General features: G+C 36.7%; 1 protein-coding gene across 1 annotated transcript in view; it reads right to left on the reverse strand.

Annotated features, from left to right (window-relative positions):
* Window positions 1–18,686, reverse strand: part of LOC311520162 (putative ATP-dependent RNA helicase DDX60) — a 69,422-nt gene that overhangs the window by 15,168 nt on the left and 35,568 nt on the right. Inside the window, exons 18-29 of the mRNA XM_084627432.1 lie at window positions 17,713–17,852; window positions 17,410–17,519; window positions 17,203–17,307; window positions 16,986–17,114; window positions 15,263–15,390; window positions 13,914–14,072; window positions 11,887–12,031; window positions 6,798–6,950; window positions 5,689–5,793; window positions 4,357–4,557; window positions 1,889–1,993; window positions 1,155–1,296 (exon numbers count right to left, since the gene is read on the reverse strand). Of these exons, the coding sequence (XP_084483558.1) occupies window positions 1,155–1,296; window positions 1,889–1,993; window positions 4,357–4,557; window positions 5,689–5,793; window positions 6,798–6,950; window positions 11,887–12,031; window positions 13,914–14,072; window positions 15,263–15,390; window positions 16,986–17,114; window positions 17,203–17,307; window positions 17,410–17,519; window positions 17,713–17,852 (1,622 nt within the window). The remainder of the gene's footprint in view (window positions 1–1,154; window positions 1,297–1,888; window positions 1,994–4,356; window positions 4,558–5,688; window positions 5,794–6,797; window positions 6,951–11,886; window positions 12,032–13,913; window positions 14,073–15,262; window positions 15,391–16,985; window positions 17,115–17,202; window positions 17,308–17,409; window positions 17,520–17,712; window positions 17,853–18,686) is intronic.

Here is an 18,686-nt window from a genome sequence, read left to right on the forward strand (position 1 = left end):
ATGGGAGTGATAGAGCATTTCAAATAAAAAGGTTGCCAGACTGTTTTAACATGAGCAGCCTCATTCTTGGAAACACCTGACCACTTTGGCTGAAATTTTCCAAACCTGTTCAGGCAGAGGCAGGCCTCATCATGAAAAATGTCAGCCCAAATGGTTAATGTTTGACAAAAGCATGAGTGTGATGTGTCTGGCAAACTTCATAATAGGTGGTGCTACCAACCTCACCTGTAATACAGGAGAATTAGTGATACCGAGTATACAAAAAGTGCTGTCAAATGCAATAACACACTGAAAGCAAAAAGTTTTTTTCCTCTGTAAACTCTTTCAACTTTGATAATCTTTGGCATTACTTGTAACAATAGACAAACATTCAGACACATGGGTGATTTTTAAGATGAAGGCATCATTGAAACTAAACAAATCTACGATTTGAAAATTTTAAACATCTACCTACTTCCCATATTAATTACATGCCAGAACCATATTGTAATATGGACTGAAAATCAATGAAAACTAGAAGTTTGGTAAAAATTCTTAGGCCCCCATCCATGTTTACAGAATGAGGGCCTTTGTTTTTTCTTCACTCACCTCTGTTTTTGTCTGTATGTTTCAGCACAGATGATACACATGACAGCTCCAGTACTTTTGTACAGAACAACAGGGTGAATCAAAGACAAACTGGATTTAAAAAAATCTTAATACATTTTCATTTTTGACTGGGGTGATGGAAGGGACTTCAGGAATAGACATCTATTGAATGGGGATTCAAAAGGGACCTTATAATGCAACCCAGTTGCAGCCTTAACTATGGAGTGACTGCTGTAACTCCATAATTACAATGAAGTTTTATATGATATCTTTTTAGATTTTTTTTTTACACAATACCAATTACTAAATTTGAAAACAACTTACATTTACACTATCTAGCATGGGAACTACAAATGCTTTAGACTTCAAACTTAGTGAACATATAACAATAGAAAGGTTCTACTAACCTTATATGGAAGGAAGTACATGTCACATTTGTTTTGTAATTGTCTAAGATAATTACAGATCATTAACTTTAGAGCACATAATAAAATATGAGCACGATTTAGATGGTCATTCACAAAAATGTAGTTACATTAATTAAAAAGTATGAAATATTAACTTACTGTTCTCAACTGGCTGGCACAGTTTGTGGAATAAGCCTTTCACAAGAAAGCTAACTAGAACAAAATTTGAAGGTTCATGATAATGTAAATGGGTCACAAGTCCAGTAAATCCCATAGGGTTACCTTCTTGATCCAAGTAGCCCTAGTTAATAAAATATTTTGTTAAGCTAGTTCAAATGTGCAAGATACAAAGTGCTTGACATTGTGAAGTCTCGTGAACTGGGGCTTGATAGAAGTACAATTATTAACATGATGTCTTTGGGAAAATTCTGTCTTTAAATGAATTTTATGTATTTGCATCTTAAAATATCATATGGATGGATACCTCAGTTCATATTTTGCCCTGTGTGCCATCCTTGATCATACTTATACATGCAACAGGATTAGCACTCTCCCTATTGTCTTGCTTCACAAAAAATGAACAGCCTTCCTTTAAATGTAGGATTGGAATACTTATTATATTTTAAAAATTGGGCTAAAAGTCTCTTTCTTTATCTGGTTTTCTTCACCCAGTTTTTCTTAACTAATGCCTGAATGCTGCTATAGAACATAAAATAAGTGGTACAATAATTATATGAAAGAAACAATACAGTTTGTAAGATTTCTGGCTTTGTTTCCAGTAATGTTTGAGAACAAATACATAATACAGAGTGCAATTCTGGATATATTCTCTTAACCTTAATCTCTTATCTCTGGATATATTCTCTCTTTAATTCTTAAGAATTAAAGCTTACCTCTTTGACAAGAAACTGCAAGGAAAAGATAAAGTATACTTTTAACATTTCAGTATTCCGTGGTTGTTTGAAGGACAGCAGTGAGTGCTTCAACACTGACAGAACCTTGGTAAAAAGATAGATGAATTTAGGAACTGCGATGTTTTAATGTCTCAAACAAACAAAGAAACTAAGACCCAACTCCTATAGAATGTTTTTAACTTTAATTGGGAGTTGGGTACCTAACTCTTTCAGGTCTTTTGAAAATACCATCCCGATGACCTGATCCTGCAAAGATTTAGGCATGTGTGTAACTTTATGTAATGGGTAAATACATAAAGTTAAGCACATGCCTAAATCTTTGCAGGATCAGGGCATTAATATGTATTTGAATATTTAAACTAAAATGTGTATTGTTTTAATATTGAACATATTACACACACTGCTAAGGGCTATGTTCAGTATTTTAATAAGCATATTTACTTTCTTATTTTAAGTAGTTAATTCAGAATTAACAGTAGTTAATTTTTCTGTAAATGAATTTAAATTAGTGCTTTTTTTCCCTTCTATTCTAGGCCTTTTATTTTTCCTCCAGCGTGACCAAATTGCTGTTCACAGTTATTTCCCACCCTCATCCCCTTTTACTCATTTCCTTCACATGTAGTTGAAATCCTGAATCCCACAGGATCTTCTGATTCCGTATGTATAATTAACATGAACAATATGAAAATGTAGGCAGAATGGACACACACCAAGCTCCATGCAGCATTCACCAGCCATGAGTTCAGAGGAGGCAGATCAGGCTCCCAGAGGAAAAGCCATCCCTGAAAGCTCTAAAAAAGTAGTCCTCAACCAGGAGTATGCATACCCATGGGAGTATGCAAAGGTCTTCCAGGGGGTACATCAACTCATCTAGATATTTGCCTAGTTTTACAACAGGCTACATAAAAAGCGCTAGCAAAGTCAGTACAAACTAGAATTTCATACAGACAATGACTTGTTTATACTGCTCTATATACTATTCACTGAAATGTAAGTACAATATTTATATATACATTGATTTATTTTATAATGATATGGTAAAAATGAGAGAATAAGCAATTTTTCAGTAATAATGTGCTGTGACACTTTTTTATTTTTATGTCTGATTTTGTAAGCAAGTAGTTTTTAAGTGAGGTGGAACTTGGGGGTACACAAGACAAATCAGACTCCAGACAGGGGTACGGTAGTCTGGAAAGGTGGAGAGTCACTGCTCTAAGACACACCCGAGCAGGAGGCCAGAAGCAGCAAAGCTTCACAACCCCTGGGGCCTGTCAATGTCCTCAGACCATTCCTTCTGTAGGTTAGATTCTGGGCATTTTTCTTCTTTGCTTGATGGTTTTTTGCTCTGACATCTTCACTCTTTCCCCTCACAATCCCTGCCAGTTTTGCTCTGTCCACCATCCTTGGTCTTCCCCATCCTCTTTATTACTCTTCCCCTCATTGACCTCTGTGCCCTCCTTTGTCTTTCTTGCTGCCTCTTTTCTATCTGCCTTCCCCACCCTTGTCCTACATCTGCTCCATAAGACATGAAAAATACAACACAAAACAAAAATGTTGAACTAATCTGATGTTTTCCAACCAACAGTGATTAAGTCTGTATGTTTCATCACTTTCTCACCCCTTTTGTCTGGCTTCTCTAGTTAAACTAAAAACATGCTGGGGCAGTCTCTTACGTGTTTTTATAGCACCTAGCACATTAGGGCCATAATCCTGACTGGGACCTCTGATGCTACTGTTATCAAAAGGTGAAGGGGGAGAAAAGAGGAGAAAATAGAACCAGTAGAAAGAGATAAGGAGGAGACACAAAGAGAGGAAGTGAAAGACAAAATCAAAACAGTGACTTCTATAAGCAAAACTAATATTTTAACGCTAAAATGTCTTTCTACAAGTAGCTATCTTGTGCTTCTTGAAAGACTAAACTTTTTAGCCATCTTGTTGGCAGCATCTTTTTTCCTATCAGTGAGATTTGGTGTCCTTATAGCACAAGAGACTTTTAGGGTACGGCTACAATGCAAAATGAAAAAAACCAACAAAACCTCACAGCAGTGAGTCTCAAAGCCCAGGTCAACAGACTCTGGCTCCCAGGGCTTGCATTGTGGGGCTAAAAATAGCAGTGCTAACATTCCCACTCAGGTTGGAGCTTGAGCTCTGATACCCACCCGAGTGGCTGAGTCTCAGAGCGCAACCTCCAGCCTGAGCAGGAACGTCTACACTGCTATTTTTAGCTCAGTAGCACAAGCCCAAGTCGGTTGACCCAGGCTCTGAGACTTGCTTCCGCAGGTTTTTTTCCTGCAGCAGAGATTTACCCTAAGAGGCTCCAGTAGGAAAATATACACTTTATTTGGTGTCAGACTGTTTACATTTGAAATGCATACTTTGTACTTGAGTTAGAGAGAATATATAAATATAATAAAATTAAAAGATTTTTTTAAAATGAATTAATATACCTTTGCTCTGGCATCTGCTTTGTCATCTGCTTTTGCAGCCAATAGCATGAGTCTCAGTACCAGGGAAATACTCAGAGGGAACTGGCCTTTCAGTTGGGGTACATTGGATTTTATAAGTTTTTCAACCTTAGGCAGTGGGATATCATAGAAGAACACACTTCCTATCATATCTTGTCCACGTCTTCCAGCACGTCCAGACATCTAAAAGGGGTTATTTATAAATTCTAAAGATTAATATTTCACAAAAATTCTGTTCTATTTTCTTTAGAATCATAGAATATCAGGGTTGGAAGGGACCTCAGGAGGTCATCTAGTCCAACCCCCTGCTCAAAGCAGGACCAATTTCCAATTTTTGCCCCAGATCCCGAATGGCCCCCTCAAGGATTGAACTCACAACCCTGGGTTTAGCAGGCCAATGCTCAAACCACTGAGCTATCTCCCCCCCGCCTTTATTTAAATTGTATATGGTGCTCCTCTCCATAGTATATTAGGGTACAAAAGCATTTACACTAATGATACTAGTTTGAAAAATAACATATGCAACACACAATTTTTTAAAGAAGATCTTAGGAAGCAATATAACCAGTTAATATGCCCTTAGGTAATACTGGTTTCCTTATCACCCCAGCTATAATTATATGTGGCAGTGTAGGTGTTTTCTCCTAATATTCACTAAACATCTAAAGTGATAGTGATGTTACACTTTGTATCTTTCTTGTCAAAGGATCCCAGTGTACCTCACAAACTTATGGTGTGGTGCATCTATAAAAATGGTGTCATGGTGTTCCTCTTTTAGCATCTCTAAATACATTCTACATCAAATATAGTCAATTTATAAGTAAAGAAGTGGGCTGGTGTTTTTAATTTCAGTCTTTCAAACTCACCCTGGGCTCTGAACTTCAACCTGGATTCTCTCCTTCTCTCACATCATTACCTTAATAAAAGGTTCTACAGGCTGAACTGTACCTTAATTTAAACCTGCACACCCCTTTGTCTTCACATTATGTCTTCCGTTTCACCTGTGTAACTGCATTACCTGCAATAGGTTTGCACAGCTGTAACTGACTAATTTAGTAAATAGCTGTGTTGATAATGCACAAGAAAGTATACAATGCAGCTCAATCTCTGAGCAGTGTCAACTCTGTAGTGCTAACGAAAGTATCAAGCAGTAAAAACTCATTTTTGGCATTAAAGGCAGCACATATGATTCAGAATACACAGAAGCAATTTGAAAAAGAAGGTATTTTCTGCACTAGTGTGAGGAAAAGTATGTCTGTGTGTGTGTATATATATATATGTTCAATACAAATGTGACTTGGTGTATTTCAATACCTGTCTATAATTCAGAGCATCTAAAAAGACAGAATCTTCACTAAAGACAACCGATTTACATGGCATATTGATTCCCAACGCAAGTGATCCAGTAGCTGTAACCACCTAGGAAAGTCAAAAGTAAGTGCATTTATTAGCAGTAAGAGAAGCAATTTTTAATTTAGTTTGCATATTTATTTGTTTTATTTTAAAAAATTGGTTTATTACTATATATTTAAAATAATGTTTGCAATCCTGGCCCACTGAAGTCATCGGGAATTTTACCAATAACTTAGTGGAGCCAGGATTTCAGCCAAATAGATTTAATAGAATTATGAATATAACTTTAACTTTTCTTCATTTATCTTTTTTAAAACTGTGCAAATAAAATATTTATGTAACTTTTTAATATAAAATTATAAAAAAGTAGTAATTTAAAGAATACAATTTCTGCACCCTGGGAAATCTGCTTCTATTTCAATAATGCTAAAGCCAAGTAGCAGCACAGTTGGAAATAATTCAACAGCATGAGAAAGCATGATCTACATTTGATGCAAAGTACATACATTAAGTTTTAACATTATCTCATTAGTGCTTCCAAACATGCCATTATGTAGTTAATTTCCCTAAATATAATCACATTTAATTTTAAAGAAACTTTCACTGTTAATTAGTAAATACAGAGGCTGTGATATGGAGGTACTGTATTGATATAATGTGGCAGAAATGGGCTTTGGAATCACTACACCCATAACTATACAGTGTCATAAAAATCAAAAGGCAGATCTAGTATCTGTTTACTTATTATTTTTGTGTGCAGAGATTTACGAAAATTTTCTGATTCAGTGCCCTAATCTTGAAGATGGTAACATTTAGTCCTGAACCAGTCAATTTATTATTTTTAGAGTTTTTAGATATTTTGTTTCTAATTTAGGAACTCTCCTGTCAATGTATTAAAAATTAATGCTGGGAAACCAAGTGCAATATATTTTACCATAGTCAATGAAAATAAATTTATATCTGAATTATATGGGTGAGAGTCAAGCTGTGATTTAATGAAATGTAATGAGAAATTATGAAATTATTCCTTATAAAGGAATTGTCCATAAAAATGATTATAAGTTACCAACCCGGATATATCCCATCCTGAAAAGCATCTCCACGACTTGTCTTTCTTTGTATGCCATTGAAGCATGATGATATCCAATACCCTTCTGTGCCAACATTCTCAGCTGGAAACACTTCCTTTGAAACCTAATTCGATGAAAGATCTCCATCAAGGTCTACATGTAAAGAAATGTTAAGTATTAATCACAATCATTTAAGTGTTGTAAAACAAAATAAGAAAATTCTTACCTGATTAATTTTTTCTGTGAGCAGCTTCTCTCCCCACTCCTCACTAACAGGTAATACAGGCCACCTGTGGAATTCAGAGGTGGTCCAATGTTGTTGCTGGAGTCCTCCAAGACTAAGCCCACCCATCAGCTCAGGCTACCAGAATTGTTCTTCCAAAACTGTAGCAATACTCCACCAACCAATTATTAGCATTAAGAAAATCTAATATAATATATTAATAACTTTCAGGTAAGTCTATATCTAAATCTCCCTTTAGAGAAAATTTTGAATTTGTTACAAATTGTATTCCAGACACTTACCAGTCTACCAGGGTGTGCTGAATGAGGAGAGAAGCTGCTAACAGAAAGAAAATGATCATGTAAGACATTTCTCATTCTGCAGCACAGCTTCTCTTCTCATTAATTAGAAATATAAATTGACCAGATGATGAAATTTTCTGGCTGAGGTATGTCTAGATATCCAAAAGTATGAGGAAGCTAATGGAGAAACCCTCCTGAACTACACTTCTCTTCCGGTGTCTAGGCTAACTTGATCTGGATGAAGACGTCCCTGCTTCAAGACATCTGGTGTTTTCTACAGGTGCAATGTAGGTTCCCTGGCTGCCTAAAAGGTCTGAAGTGCCTTCTGGGCCAACTGGGGACATAAAGAGGTCTTCATAGAGATCAGGAGGTCTTCAGCTCTCACTTTTCTGAACCCCTATGTAAGAACTGTCCTGAAAAAGCAGATTCTTCTTCTCTGCCCAGAACATTATTTCCATTGCCAAAGTCTAGAAGCTTTTACCCTGGTTTTGGAAGGGATATGAACACTCATGCTTCAATCATAAGAAAGCTGCTAATAAGAGGTATGAGAAAACTTCTCTGAGAGCACTATAGCTGTCTTCTTGTTGCGCCTTCTTCTGAAGTAACTGGTACTGGTCATAGACATGATACATAAACTTGATGGACCATTGGTACGAACCTGTATGGTCATGTCTATGTTTCTGTTCAGACATGTTACTGATAGGGCTGTTAAAGTGAATACTTTGATTGTGGGAATTGCCTGCTAGATGGCCCCAGGAGCCTGAAGGGATGCCTGCCTGCTTCCATAGGATGGCTAGCGCCCAGGTAAGTACTGTAGAAGAGACCTAGTGCCTCTTAGTGCACTACTCGGTTATTAGGTTTGGAAGGATTAGATTTTTATTGGTAAATATCAATTTCACCGTACACACACAGACAAAACATATTTTCATTGATAATAATTGATATCTACAGATAGGCAAAGCAAGAAAAGTTCTGCTTGAGAACTTATTACAGTTTGATTTAAAGACAATTGCTTTGTATATTTTGACATGTGATGTTGACAACTTGTGTTTTAACAGCTATAAAGCTTTAGCTTTTTGAACCTCATTGTCTACCATCATTAAATTATTATCATCTAAGCCCCCATAATTTTCCACAACTGTGAACATTTAAAATAAATAAAAATAGAAAACAATGTTTTAAAATAGACAATTGATATTAGCTGTCAAAATTATTTTTAAAAATTCAGATTTTGCCAAGCCTTTCAGTAGATCTGAAGTCATTTGAACATGGGGAGGGATTTTTACATATCTCCTTGTAATCCATGATGATGCAGCTGTCTGAGGAATGGAGTCCTTTGTTCTAGTCACAGTCTGCCTGAAATGTTTGTTATGCTTTAGTGTGGAGCCAACCCGTGGAAAGAAAGACCCTTTCCCACCTATCATACTCTTAGCCCCCTTCTCCTGGCAGACCAACAGGCTTTGGGCTGAAAACCAGGCAGGCACAATTCCCATTATACTGCAGCCTGAGACAGAGCTTCACAAGAGTAACAGGCCTCTCTGCATGCCGGCCAGACTGGAGGGTGATAGAAGGGTGATACGCCTTATACAGCATGTGAAAGAGCCCTTGTGAGGAGAAAAGTGTTAGCAAACACTTCCCTCAAGATGGGAAGGCAAAAACCAAAGGGTGTCAACCCCAATTTTTACCTCACTTGCTCGTTAAAAATACACATTATTATGAATGATATAATGACTTTTACAGTTTTGCAATCTGAAGCCTCTGTAGTTTGCAAGACTTACCCTGAAGCAGACTGTGAGGGGATCTCCTCTCTATGGGAATCCTCATGCTACTGACCAGCCCTCCCATGGTGGAGTCGCGTCTTTAGGCAGGAGTCAATCTTTACACACCAGTCTGGCTGAAAGCCCATACCCTGGCAGTGCAAGGGTCAGCAGCTTGTAGCTGAAGGGTATAGCTTGCCCTCTCAAGCCCCATGCCCTGGCAGAGCAAAGGTCAATACTTGTGCAACAGAATATAGTTTTCCCTGAGACTCCTGAAAAGCTACCTATAGCCTCTCTTGAACTTGGCTAGATGCTTGCAAGGCTTTTCTGCTCTGACAGTAGGAGGCAGAGGGAGCCCATTCAAGAGGTGCTGTACTGGAGAAGCCAGAAAGTTAGAGCTTCAATACTGTGGTAATGCCTCACCATAAAAGAGGAGATAGAAATTGAAATGAGGCTGCCACAGCACAAAAACAAAATCAAAATTATAGTTATAGAACAAAATGCTCAGAAGAAACCGAACCACCAATTTTTTCTGCCACCAGAGGCAGAAAATCTGGTGGCCTAAATTGAAGGGTGGGGCTTAGTCCTGTAGCTTTCAGCATCAACACCAGACCAATCCTGAATCCCACAAGTGGGAGGCTTTACCCATTAGTAATGAATGAGGAAAGACACTGCACAGAAGAAACATGCACACCAGTTAATATTTCCTTATCATGAAGGTAAAGTTAAAGGCTTATATTTTCAAAAACAGCTTTCACTGTTTCACGTGCAATATTGATTAGCTTACTAGTACCTATCAAAGGCTGGGGTTTGGATAAGAGCTAGCTGGCTAAGTCTGAACCTGTATAAGACTGAAGTGGTACTGAAGGTTTTAAGAAAGTGTCATGGTTACAGGGCTAGCTGCTCCTCTGGCAGAATTAAAAAAGGATCTTCATCTCTTGACAGCAAGGATATAATTGCTGTCTATCTATACATTCAGAATGTGGGGGGCAAACACCAGGGAGGAAGAAGAGCTATTTAAGTTAAGGATAATGTTGGCACAAAAACAAATGATTATAAACTGGCCATGAATAAATTTAGGCTGGAAATTAGAAGAAACTTTCTAACTTCAGAGGAGTGAGATTCTTGAAGAGCCTTCCAGCTGGAGTTGTAGGGGCAACAACCTAAACAGTTTTAAAACGGAGCTTGATAAATGTATGAATGGGATTATACGACAGGGTTGCTTGCAGTGACCCAGGATGTCACTTCCAAGCCTATGCCCTTGCCAGAGTTCCTTTGTCCTTCTGCCCTGGTCCTGTCTGGTCCTTTTCCTGTCCTATTCCAAAGCAGTTTTATAGTTTGGCTGGAGAGGAGGTAAAATAATAACTAGTAGTTCTGGAATTGTCCCTTAACAACTCTTAACTGTTTTCTGAGAGGTGGCTATCTTGAGCCATTCTCTTCCTTCTTGCCTGTTTTCCCCAGACAGCCTTCTCTTGAATTAACCTAATATAGTCATAGAGAAAACATCCTTACAATCTACAATTCTGGAATATGCCTTTCCTAACCACTGTCCCTATTGTGTGGTTTGACAAAGTCCACCTTTGTTGACTTTCATGGCATGCTGCAAGGCCTCTGTATTTTCTCAGGTTTTTCCTTAGGGAGCGGGTTTACAGGGGTACAAGTGTATTGAGAGGAAAACATTTATTTCTTTGTTGTAAACTGGGACTTTTTTGTACTTTGATCCAATGTAACTGTAATGGATGTATTTATTCCAAAAATAATGTTTACATACCTAGAGCTGATGTACATGATTTGAAGAAATTTAAATAAACACACACACACACACACACAGAGGAAATATGCATTAAGACTCTGATTCCAGAAAGTATTTAAATATGTGTTTAAGCATGTGCTTAAATGGTTTCCTGAATTGGATCAGAAAATCTAACTGGGAACATCCATCATCTGTTTACCTAAATAATTAGCTAATTTATTGAAATTTAACATATACAATATTTGTGGTTTTATCCTGATGAACTCCATTTTGCAAAACAAATATTTATTCATCAGAATGTCTTATTCTCTAGTCTGATAGTTTGAAGACAGAATCTATCTTTTCAAAAAGCCAAATCCAGAATTACTGGTATAAGGCACTTGAACCTATGCTTAAATTCATTCCTGTTCAAGAAAGCACTTAAGCATGTGTTTTGTCATGTATCAATGGAACTTCATCAATATTAAATTTAACATGGCAGTCAATGTTACATAAAGTTGAGTATGTGCTAAACGCTTTCCTACATAGATACCCTTGCCTGAAATGACACCATATGGCTATTTTGTGATGTGTACAAGACTGGGAAAGTCATGCTAGCTCCAAAGTGAGTTAATCAACTAATCAAAAAATACGAGTCCCAGATCAAAAACTGATGGAGCTGTGCATTGAGGAGAGTTCACAGGAATGGATTCCTTGCCTTCTGCACTCCATAATTCCCAACGGCTGGGCAAATCATCCTCTCCCCTCAGGGCATAGTGTCTGCAGGAATTACAAGAAGCTCTAATGCTAGAGTAACTCCCCTGCCTGGATCTCAGTGGGAGGATGAATGAGTCTGGATCCATCTTAAAAATAAAAGTCAAATGAAGGTGAAGGCACTCAGCATCTCACTAGAGGTGCTCTGTATCTTGCAGGACCGTGCTTTCAATTTAGACAAGTTTCATGACAGATTAAGCACACAGTTATAAAGTACAGCAATATCAGACATATAATCCTACATTTAAACATTTAAAAAAACAAAAACAAAAGTTATGTTTATCAATAATAAATTACTCACTTCTTTATCCACAGCTTTAGAATTAGCATAAGTACTGTCTGGAGGGACCTTAGTAAGCTTTTCAAGTCTTTTCCTTAAATGTTGTTTTTCATTCAAATTAAGGATCATTCTCTCAAGGTTAGTGGAAGACTGCTTTTTTAGGGTACTGTATAAAACATACAATTTTAAAGAAGTAATTTTTTGTAATTAAAATTGATTACAAAGTACTCTTTTGACTTTTCAACTTTTAAATATGCATTTCCTTTTCAAGTGACTCATACATTAAGATCTCAAAATGAATGTAAATTCACAAATCATTAAATATATATCAATTGAATTTTATATCATCGCCTTCATACAAAGCAACAAAAACATTTTAAAGGATACGGCAGAATATAAAGTGACTTACATGGGCAAAAAAGATAATGATATACAAAAATGGAGGAAACTGAAAAGAAAGCAGAAATGTAAAAGTGGAAAATATTGCCAAGAAAGTACAATATTCTTGCAAACTAAGAATAGGTACTCTACTATACAGTAAGAGAAGAGTGAAAGAATGCTACAGTAGTGTGGGAAGAGAAAGGTGAAAGGGGTTTAACACCAGTTATATGCTAACATGAATGGAAAGATTTGAAGTCATGAATCTGAAAAGGGAAGAGTGACTTTGGGCCACATATGTAAAGGTATTCGGGTGCCTAAAGATAGGAATCTACTAGGATTTTCAAGAGCAACTAGGTGCCTAACTCCCATTGAAATAAGTTAATTTAATTTCATCATGACATCAGACTCCAGCCCCCCAAATGTATACTCCAGGAGGTTACAAAGATGGCACGTAGACACTTTCGAAAATCCCATTAGGCACTTATATGTATCTTTAGGTGCCTAAATACCTTTAAAAATCTGAGTCTTAGTGTTTGACAAAAATAAGCAAGTTAAAGGTAGACAATGGAGCAGAAATGAAAGAGCTGCTCTCAACTGTAGACACTTTCAGTGCAGGCAGGGAAACACACTTAACATTCATTCACTTTGAAGTAACATACCCTTCATGGAACAATCACCACCTCAGTCCACATGAGCCCGTGCTCCAGGGGTCCATCTCTTAAACTCAGGTTGTAAGATAAGGCTGGCTATATTGGAAAGCAGCTATCAAAAGAAAAGCACTTTTTCTGCCAAAATGCCTGGCCTATAGTTTTGGAGTGAGATTCTGTGCTGCATCCTAAAAGATACATCACAGAACTCACAGCACCTCCCAGTTCTAGGCTGCTCTGGGAGCTGAAGAGGCCTCCAGCATAACTTTGACAGCCCTGGGGGCCTGGCTAAATTAAGAAAGCCTCCCAAGACTGCCCTAGGGACTGCAGCACTGCTTAGAATCTCCATATTGCTGTTTGTTGCAGCACTGCCTCCTACACCTTCTGTGCTAGAGTTTACAAACAGGTCCTTGGAAAACAGCCTTATGGCTCTCTTCTGATGTGCCTGCTCTAGAAGAATCCTCATAAAGGAGCTTTTAATGGCCCCTTTATGCTGCTCTGGCCCTTGTACATGGTGCAAAGGGGCCATAGCAGGGCTGAAGATCTCACATCTGGCATGTACTTTTCTTAGGTCTGATGTCATGACTATATATTTCATTACACCATGTTATGTCTGCCATGTCTGAATTTGAAAGTTCGATTTTGATTTGGGGGACTCAGACAGGAGTTGTTTGGACATCACAAAAATCACTCTGCTCTATTGATTATGTACAGTTAGGCTCAATGATAATACAGGAGCTGGATATTGTTAGTATTTGAAGGATGTAAATAAATTTTTTTTATTCCATATAGGTAGCCTGCCAAAGGAAATGGTGGAAACCATCATCTCTCCCTTGCCCGTTTCATCTGTTTGTCTGTTACATCCACTTGTTATTCCTGGTATTAAAATTATAAACTCATTGAAGCAGAAATTGTCTCATGCTATGTGTTTTTACAGCATCAAACTCAATTAGGCCCTGATCCTGATTCAGGCCTCTGAGCACTAACAGAATAAAATAATAAATATATAGTAATACTTACGCAGCCAGACATCTCCCGAGGGTTTTATTCGTTTTTCTTAATTTATCTGTTAACCTTTCTATTTTTTTCTCAGTATTTGGATCTTGTTCACTCCTTTGTTTTTTCATCAAATTATAAAATGCATCCATGGCTGTTTTTTCTACTGAATGAATGTTAAACCTAAAAACAAAATTTTAGTAAGATTAGTTAACACTGATAGTTAAAGAGATACATATTTTAAACAAGGTACTTATGTCATACTGTTAGAGTAATAGTCACAAGTAGGTCTTGTAATCTGTTAGTTAATTCCATACATTAAAAAGTCCCTATCTCTATTAAACAAATCACTTAAGCACATGCTTAACTTTAAACATATGACTAGTACTATTGACATCAATGGAATTACTCAAATGCTTAAAAAGTTTAGCATGTGCTTAATGATTTGCTGAACTGGACCTTACACCTAAGCAAAGTGGGTAAGTGGATGGTAGAATTCTATGCCTACTTTGTACAGGTGTAAGTATTTATGTAAGATACAAGGCAGCTGAGAATCAGGTCCCTTAATATGGTTTGCTGACTCAATTTCTCAGAATTTTCTTTTTTACTTTTGTCATTCTGTATAGACTCTGACTTATCTCTGAGCAGTCAAATCAGTTTCCTATATTGCTGAGGACAATTTCTTGTTTTAGATTATTTTCTCTCTCTCAGTTATACTTGTAATTGTTTAAAGAATTAAACAAAATGTATGTTTTGAGTTTTTTTAAATCTATTCATTTAGATTTTTGTTTGACATTGTATACACATGTGCAAACATACACATACCACCCAACAACTCCATTGTCCATTTTCTTCAGGAGACAAAGGAGAGAAAAAAGAATAAAGCGTTTTTTATTTAAAAACATTATTGATAACACAAAATGGATTATATACCATAAATATATACACATGTGCATATACCTCTCTATATATTTATACCTATGAACCTTAACAATTCTAATGTTGCAAGGAGCTGAGCACCTTCCTGATATGCCTTTAAGTATGTAGTGTGTGTGTGTACATGTACATACGCACACGCAGTTTAAAAGCTTCCAATTGTGGTTCAGCTAGACTTTTTAACATCTCATGGAAGCAAACAGGATGAGAGTGCTTCTGATCTACAATATGAGCATTTACTTCAAATGTTTTTAAACAAATGGATATTCATACCTACTACAGTCTAACAAACCAAACTTAATCTCAGGCGATGCTTGTAAATAAATAGCACATTACAAAACATACCTTGCTGAGCCATGTCAGTATTAGCTCCAATACACAGCATTTTAACTCTTGTAAAAAGATATACATTAAAACAAATGAATTTGTATATTTACATAAAAAATATGGCAGGCAATTTATCCATGTCTTGTAGTTTTTCAACAAAATGTGCAAATCTGATCCGCTTTTCATTTTTTGAACAATCAACAGGATGAGGCTTAAGGGACTCCAGCAGCTGATGCACCTAGACAAAGTAGTGTTAGTAATCTGATTTATATTGCAAACTGTATGTTATGGAGCAGGCTATAAACTTTGTTATCTGAGGCAACTATCCTTCCTAAAGTCTTTGTTCAACGAAGTCAGAAATTCCAGACACTGAATCATGTGCTTGCTCCATTAGAGTACATTGCTCCCTTACCACTGAATCCTAAATTCTAATTGTGGGTCAGTCACTGATTAGTCAGCTCACTTCACCTCTTTCATGATTTCCCCATTTTAAAATGGGGATAATGCTTACAGGGCTGTTGTGATTATTATTCAGGGCCAAATTCTGGAACACTTGCTCAGTGTAATCCCACTGGCAACAATGGAGTCACAAGGATGTAGTTTAGGACACAACCTGGCCCAGTATATTCACAATACATATACAAGTTCTGGTAATCACAAAAGATTTCAGCAATTATTGAGTTTATTTGTACTTAGATTTAGGAATTTAACTAGCCCAAAAGATGGTACAAAGCAATGATTCCTAGTGGGTCAATCTTAAAGGAAAACACAAAATTTGGTGAGACCTGAAAGAAATCAAAGGGTGCACAATAATAATGTAAATGTTGAATGTAAATAAAGGTAATTTAAAACTCCAGCTTTCTGTTTAAACTTTCTATCTATTTAGCTTTTTATAAGGTCACCCATAATAGTGGCAGCAGTATACAGCCTATGGATGAATCCTTTGAGGACTCTGTGAAACTCAGATTAATTTCAATAAGAATTCCACATGTAGACTGAGGCCTTAAACTGCTGTATGAATGCTGCATTATTGTGAATGTAAGAATCATTGCACCACTAGACATTTTGTTGAAAATACCACATTTTAAAGAGATTTTGCTTTTTCACATTATTCATTATTGTTTCCCTTGTCCTCCATCCACTGCCCCATCTTACTGCTTGTTATGATATATCCACTGATGTATCTTGCCTTAATTAGAGGCTGGATTCTCTTCTCACTTATACAGGTTTTACACTGGTGTGACTCCACTGATTTCAACAGAGATGCTCTTGATTTATACCTGTGTAACTGAGAGTGGAGTGAGGCCCTAGATTGTGAGCTGCTAGGATAAGAGAACTTCTATTCTGTGTTTGTAAAGTGTTTAGGACAACCCTATAAGTGTGAATGTAATCCAAATAATAATAATAATTAATATAATTAATCAGAAAAAAAGGTTTCTTCAACTGGAAACATGCCCACTACTTATAGTTTGTGCAAAGGGATTCAAGAATGCACCAAGATAAGAAGTGGACTAAAGCAAAGCAGGGTCAGTGAGAAGGCATTAAACACAAAATGTGGGATTTTTAAAACTATCTAAGGAAGTCAGGACTCCAGCTCCCCACCATGGCAGTTACATGACCCATTCACTTGAGTGCTTTTGAAAATCTCAACCAAACACATTAGAAACACCACTGATATTAGGAGTCATTGGAACTTTAGCCATAGAAAATGCTTTCAACTATTAACAAAAGAAACAGCAAAAAGTTAGTTTTAATAACTTAGGGGGTACTTGTACTGTATTAATATTGTATTTACGCTTCAGAAGGGGACATGCTTCTGACATTTTTACTTACCTTCTCTCTTTGGCCAAGTATAATCCAGTTGATTAGTTCTTTCTTCAGCTCCTGTTCATAATTTTTTGCATCTGCCTTTGTGATTACTATTTTATTCTTGAAAGAGGTAAATTCCTCAGGATCTAACTCCTTGAAAACACCAGCAATAAAAATAATAGCAAACTGCTCTCTCAGTATCTTCAAAAAATATAGTCCGTGTACAATTGTGTATACACACCTGTAATCTTGGCCACTCTTCCCAGACTTTTGCCATCATGTCATATAGCTGGATACTCTCTCGTGGAGAGAAGGTAGTGTCTGAAGGAATGCCATAGTTCTCAATCTATACGTACATTAAACAAAAGAATCAGCAGAATGATTTTTTTGGTTAATGTTGCTAATATAAGAACTGATAAAACCATTTTGTCTCTGCTATTATACTTACATGACTGACTGTTAATGCAGCACATGGGTGATAGTGATCAATGACGAAATCATTATCCTTGAGAGAACAAACATACTTTTCCAGATCATTGTATCTGTCTCCATGAAGTACTGTATATACAAGCATACATTTATTTATGAAATTGCATCAATGCTTGTTTCTTTTAAAAATTAAGGCCCCATTCTGTAAAGATTTTTACTTTGATGGAACTATTCACAGTTCATAAACTTTAGCACGTGTAAGTCTTTGCAGGATTGGGGCACAAATTGTATTTTCTATATTTAAAAATATTCTGATACAGACCTAGTCTAACTCTATATGATTTTTTTGTTTTTTGTAGTTTTTGCTTCCTTGTACATTTCCTGGCAGTTGTAGAAGAACCAGAGCTTTCTTCTATTGTACTTTCAGCAAGTTGCCAGTATCTTTTTACTGATTGTAGCCATCTAGAGTGCAAGAACAAAATAAAGGTAAAACTTCTGTAAAAGAACTGAAATAAAATAGTTAGGTGTATTTAGAATAGGTTAAAAGGAAAGATATGTATATATGTGGCTATGTTTTTAAAATCCGAGCCTCAGCTACATTCCTTGATTTTGTAGAAATTTTGTGAAAGCAACCTTTACTACTCCCTTAACCAAACTTTCCTGCTACTTCACCAAAAAAAAATAGATAAAAAAAAATCCTTGAATTTGAATTTTGTTCTTGGAATGGGGGAAGAAAGTCCAGCAAGAAAAAGGAGTTCTTACTTCTGCCAAACTGAATCACCCATGACTAGATGTAGACAAGAAAACAACAAATATGGCCATCAATGTAATAACAAATTACTGTTTTGTGAATGCATCTGATGAAGTGAGCTGTAGCTCACGAAAGCTTATGCTCAAATAAATTGGTTAGTCTCTAAGGTGCCACTAGTACTCCTTTTCTTTTTGTTTTGTGTATGTATGTCTATACGTGTTTCTGGAGCAGATATAGATAATTATGAAAATCAATTTCTGGCACTTCTCCGGGCAGAAGCAAGTAGTGGGGTGGAGTAGTGGAGATCATTCCACTATCTCCTCCCTGCTCGTGGCAGCGGGTATAAGGGAGGAACCTCTGCTCTCTCCACCACAGCTGGAGTCACAATGTGAGCTGGGCCAGGCAGAGGTATTGGGTCTTACCAAGTAAGAGCTGTAGCAATCCAGCTCTGAACCAGATATTTTTTTAAATAAACTGAATATTTTCATCTGTGTTTCATGCTGTACTCTCTGAGGTAATTTTGTCCCATCCAAATTTATATAATT

The sequence above is a fragment of the Lepidochelys olivacea genome (assembly GCF_965140295.1).
Source record: "Lepidochelys olivacea isolate rLepOli2 genome assembly, chromosome: 4".
Taxonomy (NCBI): domain Eukaryota; kingdom Metazoa; phylum Chordata; order Testudines; family Cheloniidae; genus Lepidochelys; species Lepidochelys olivacea.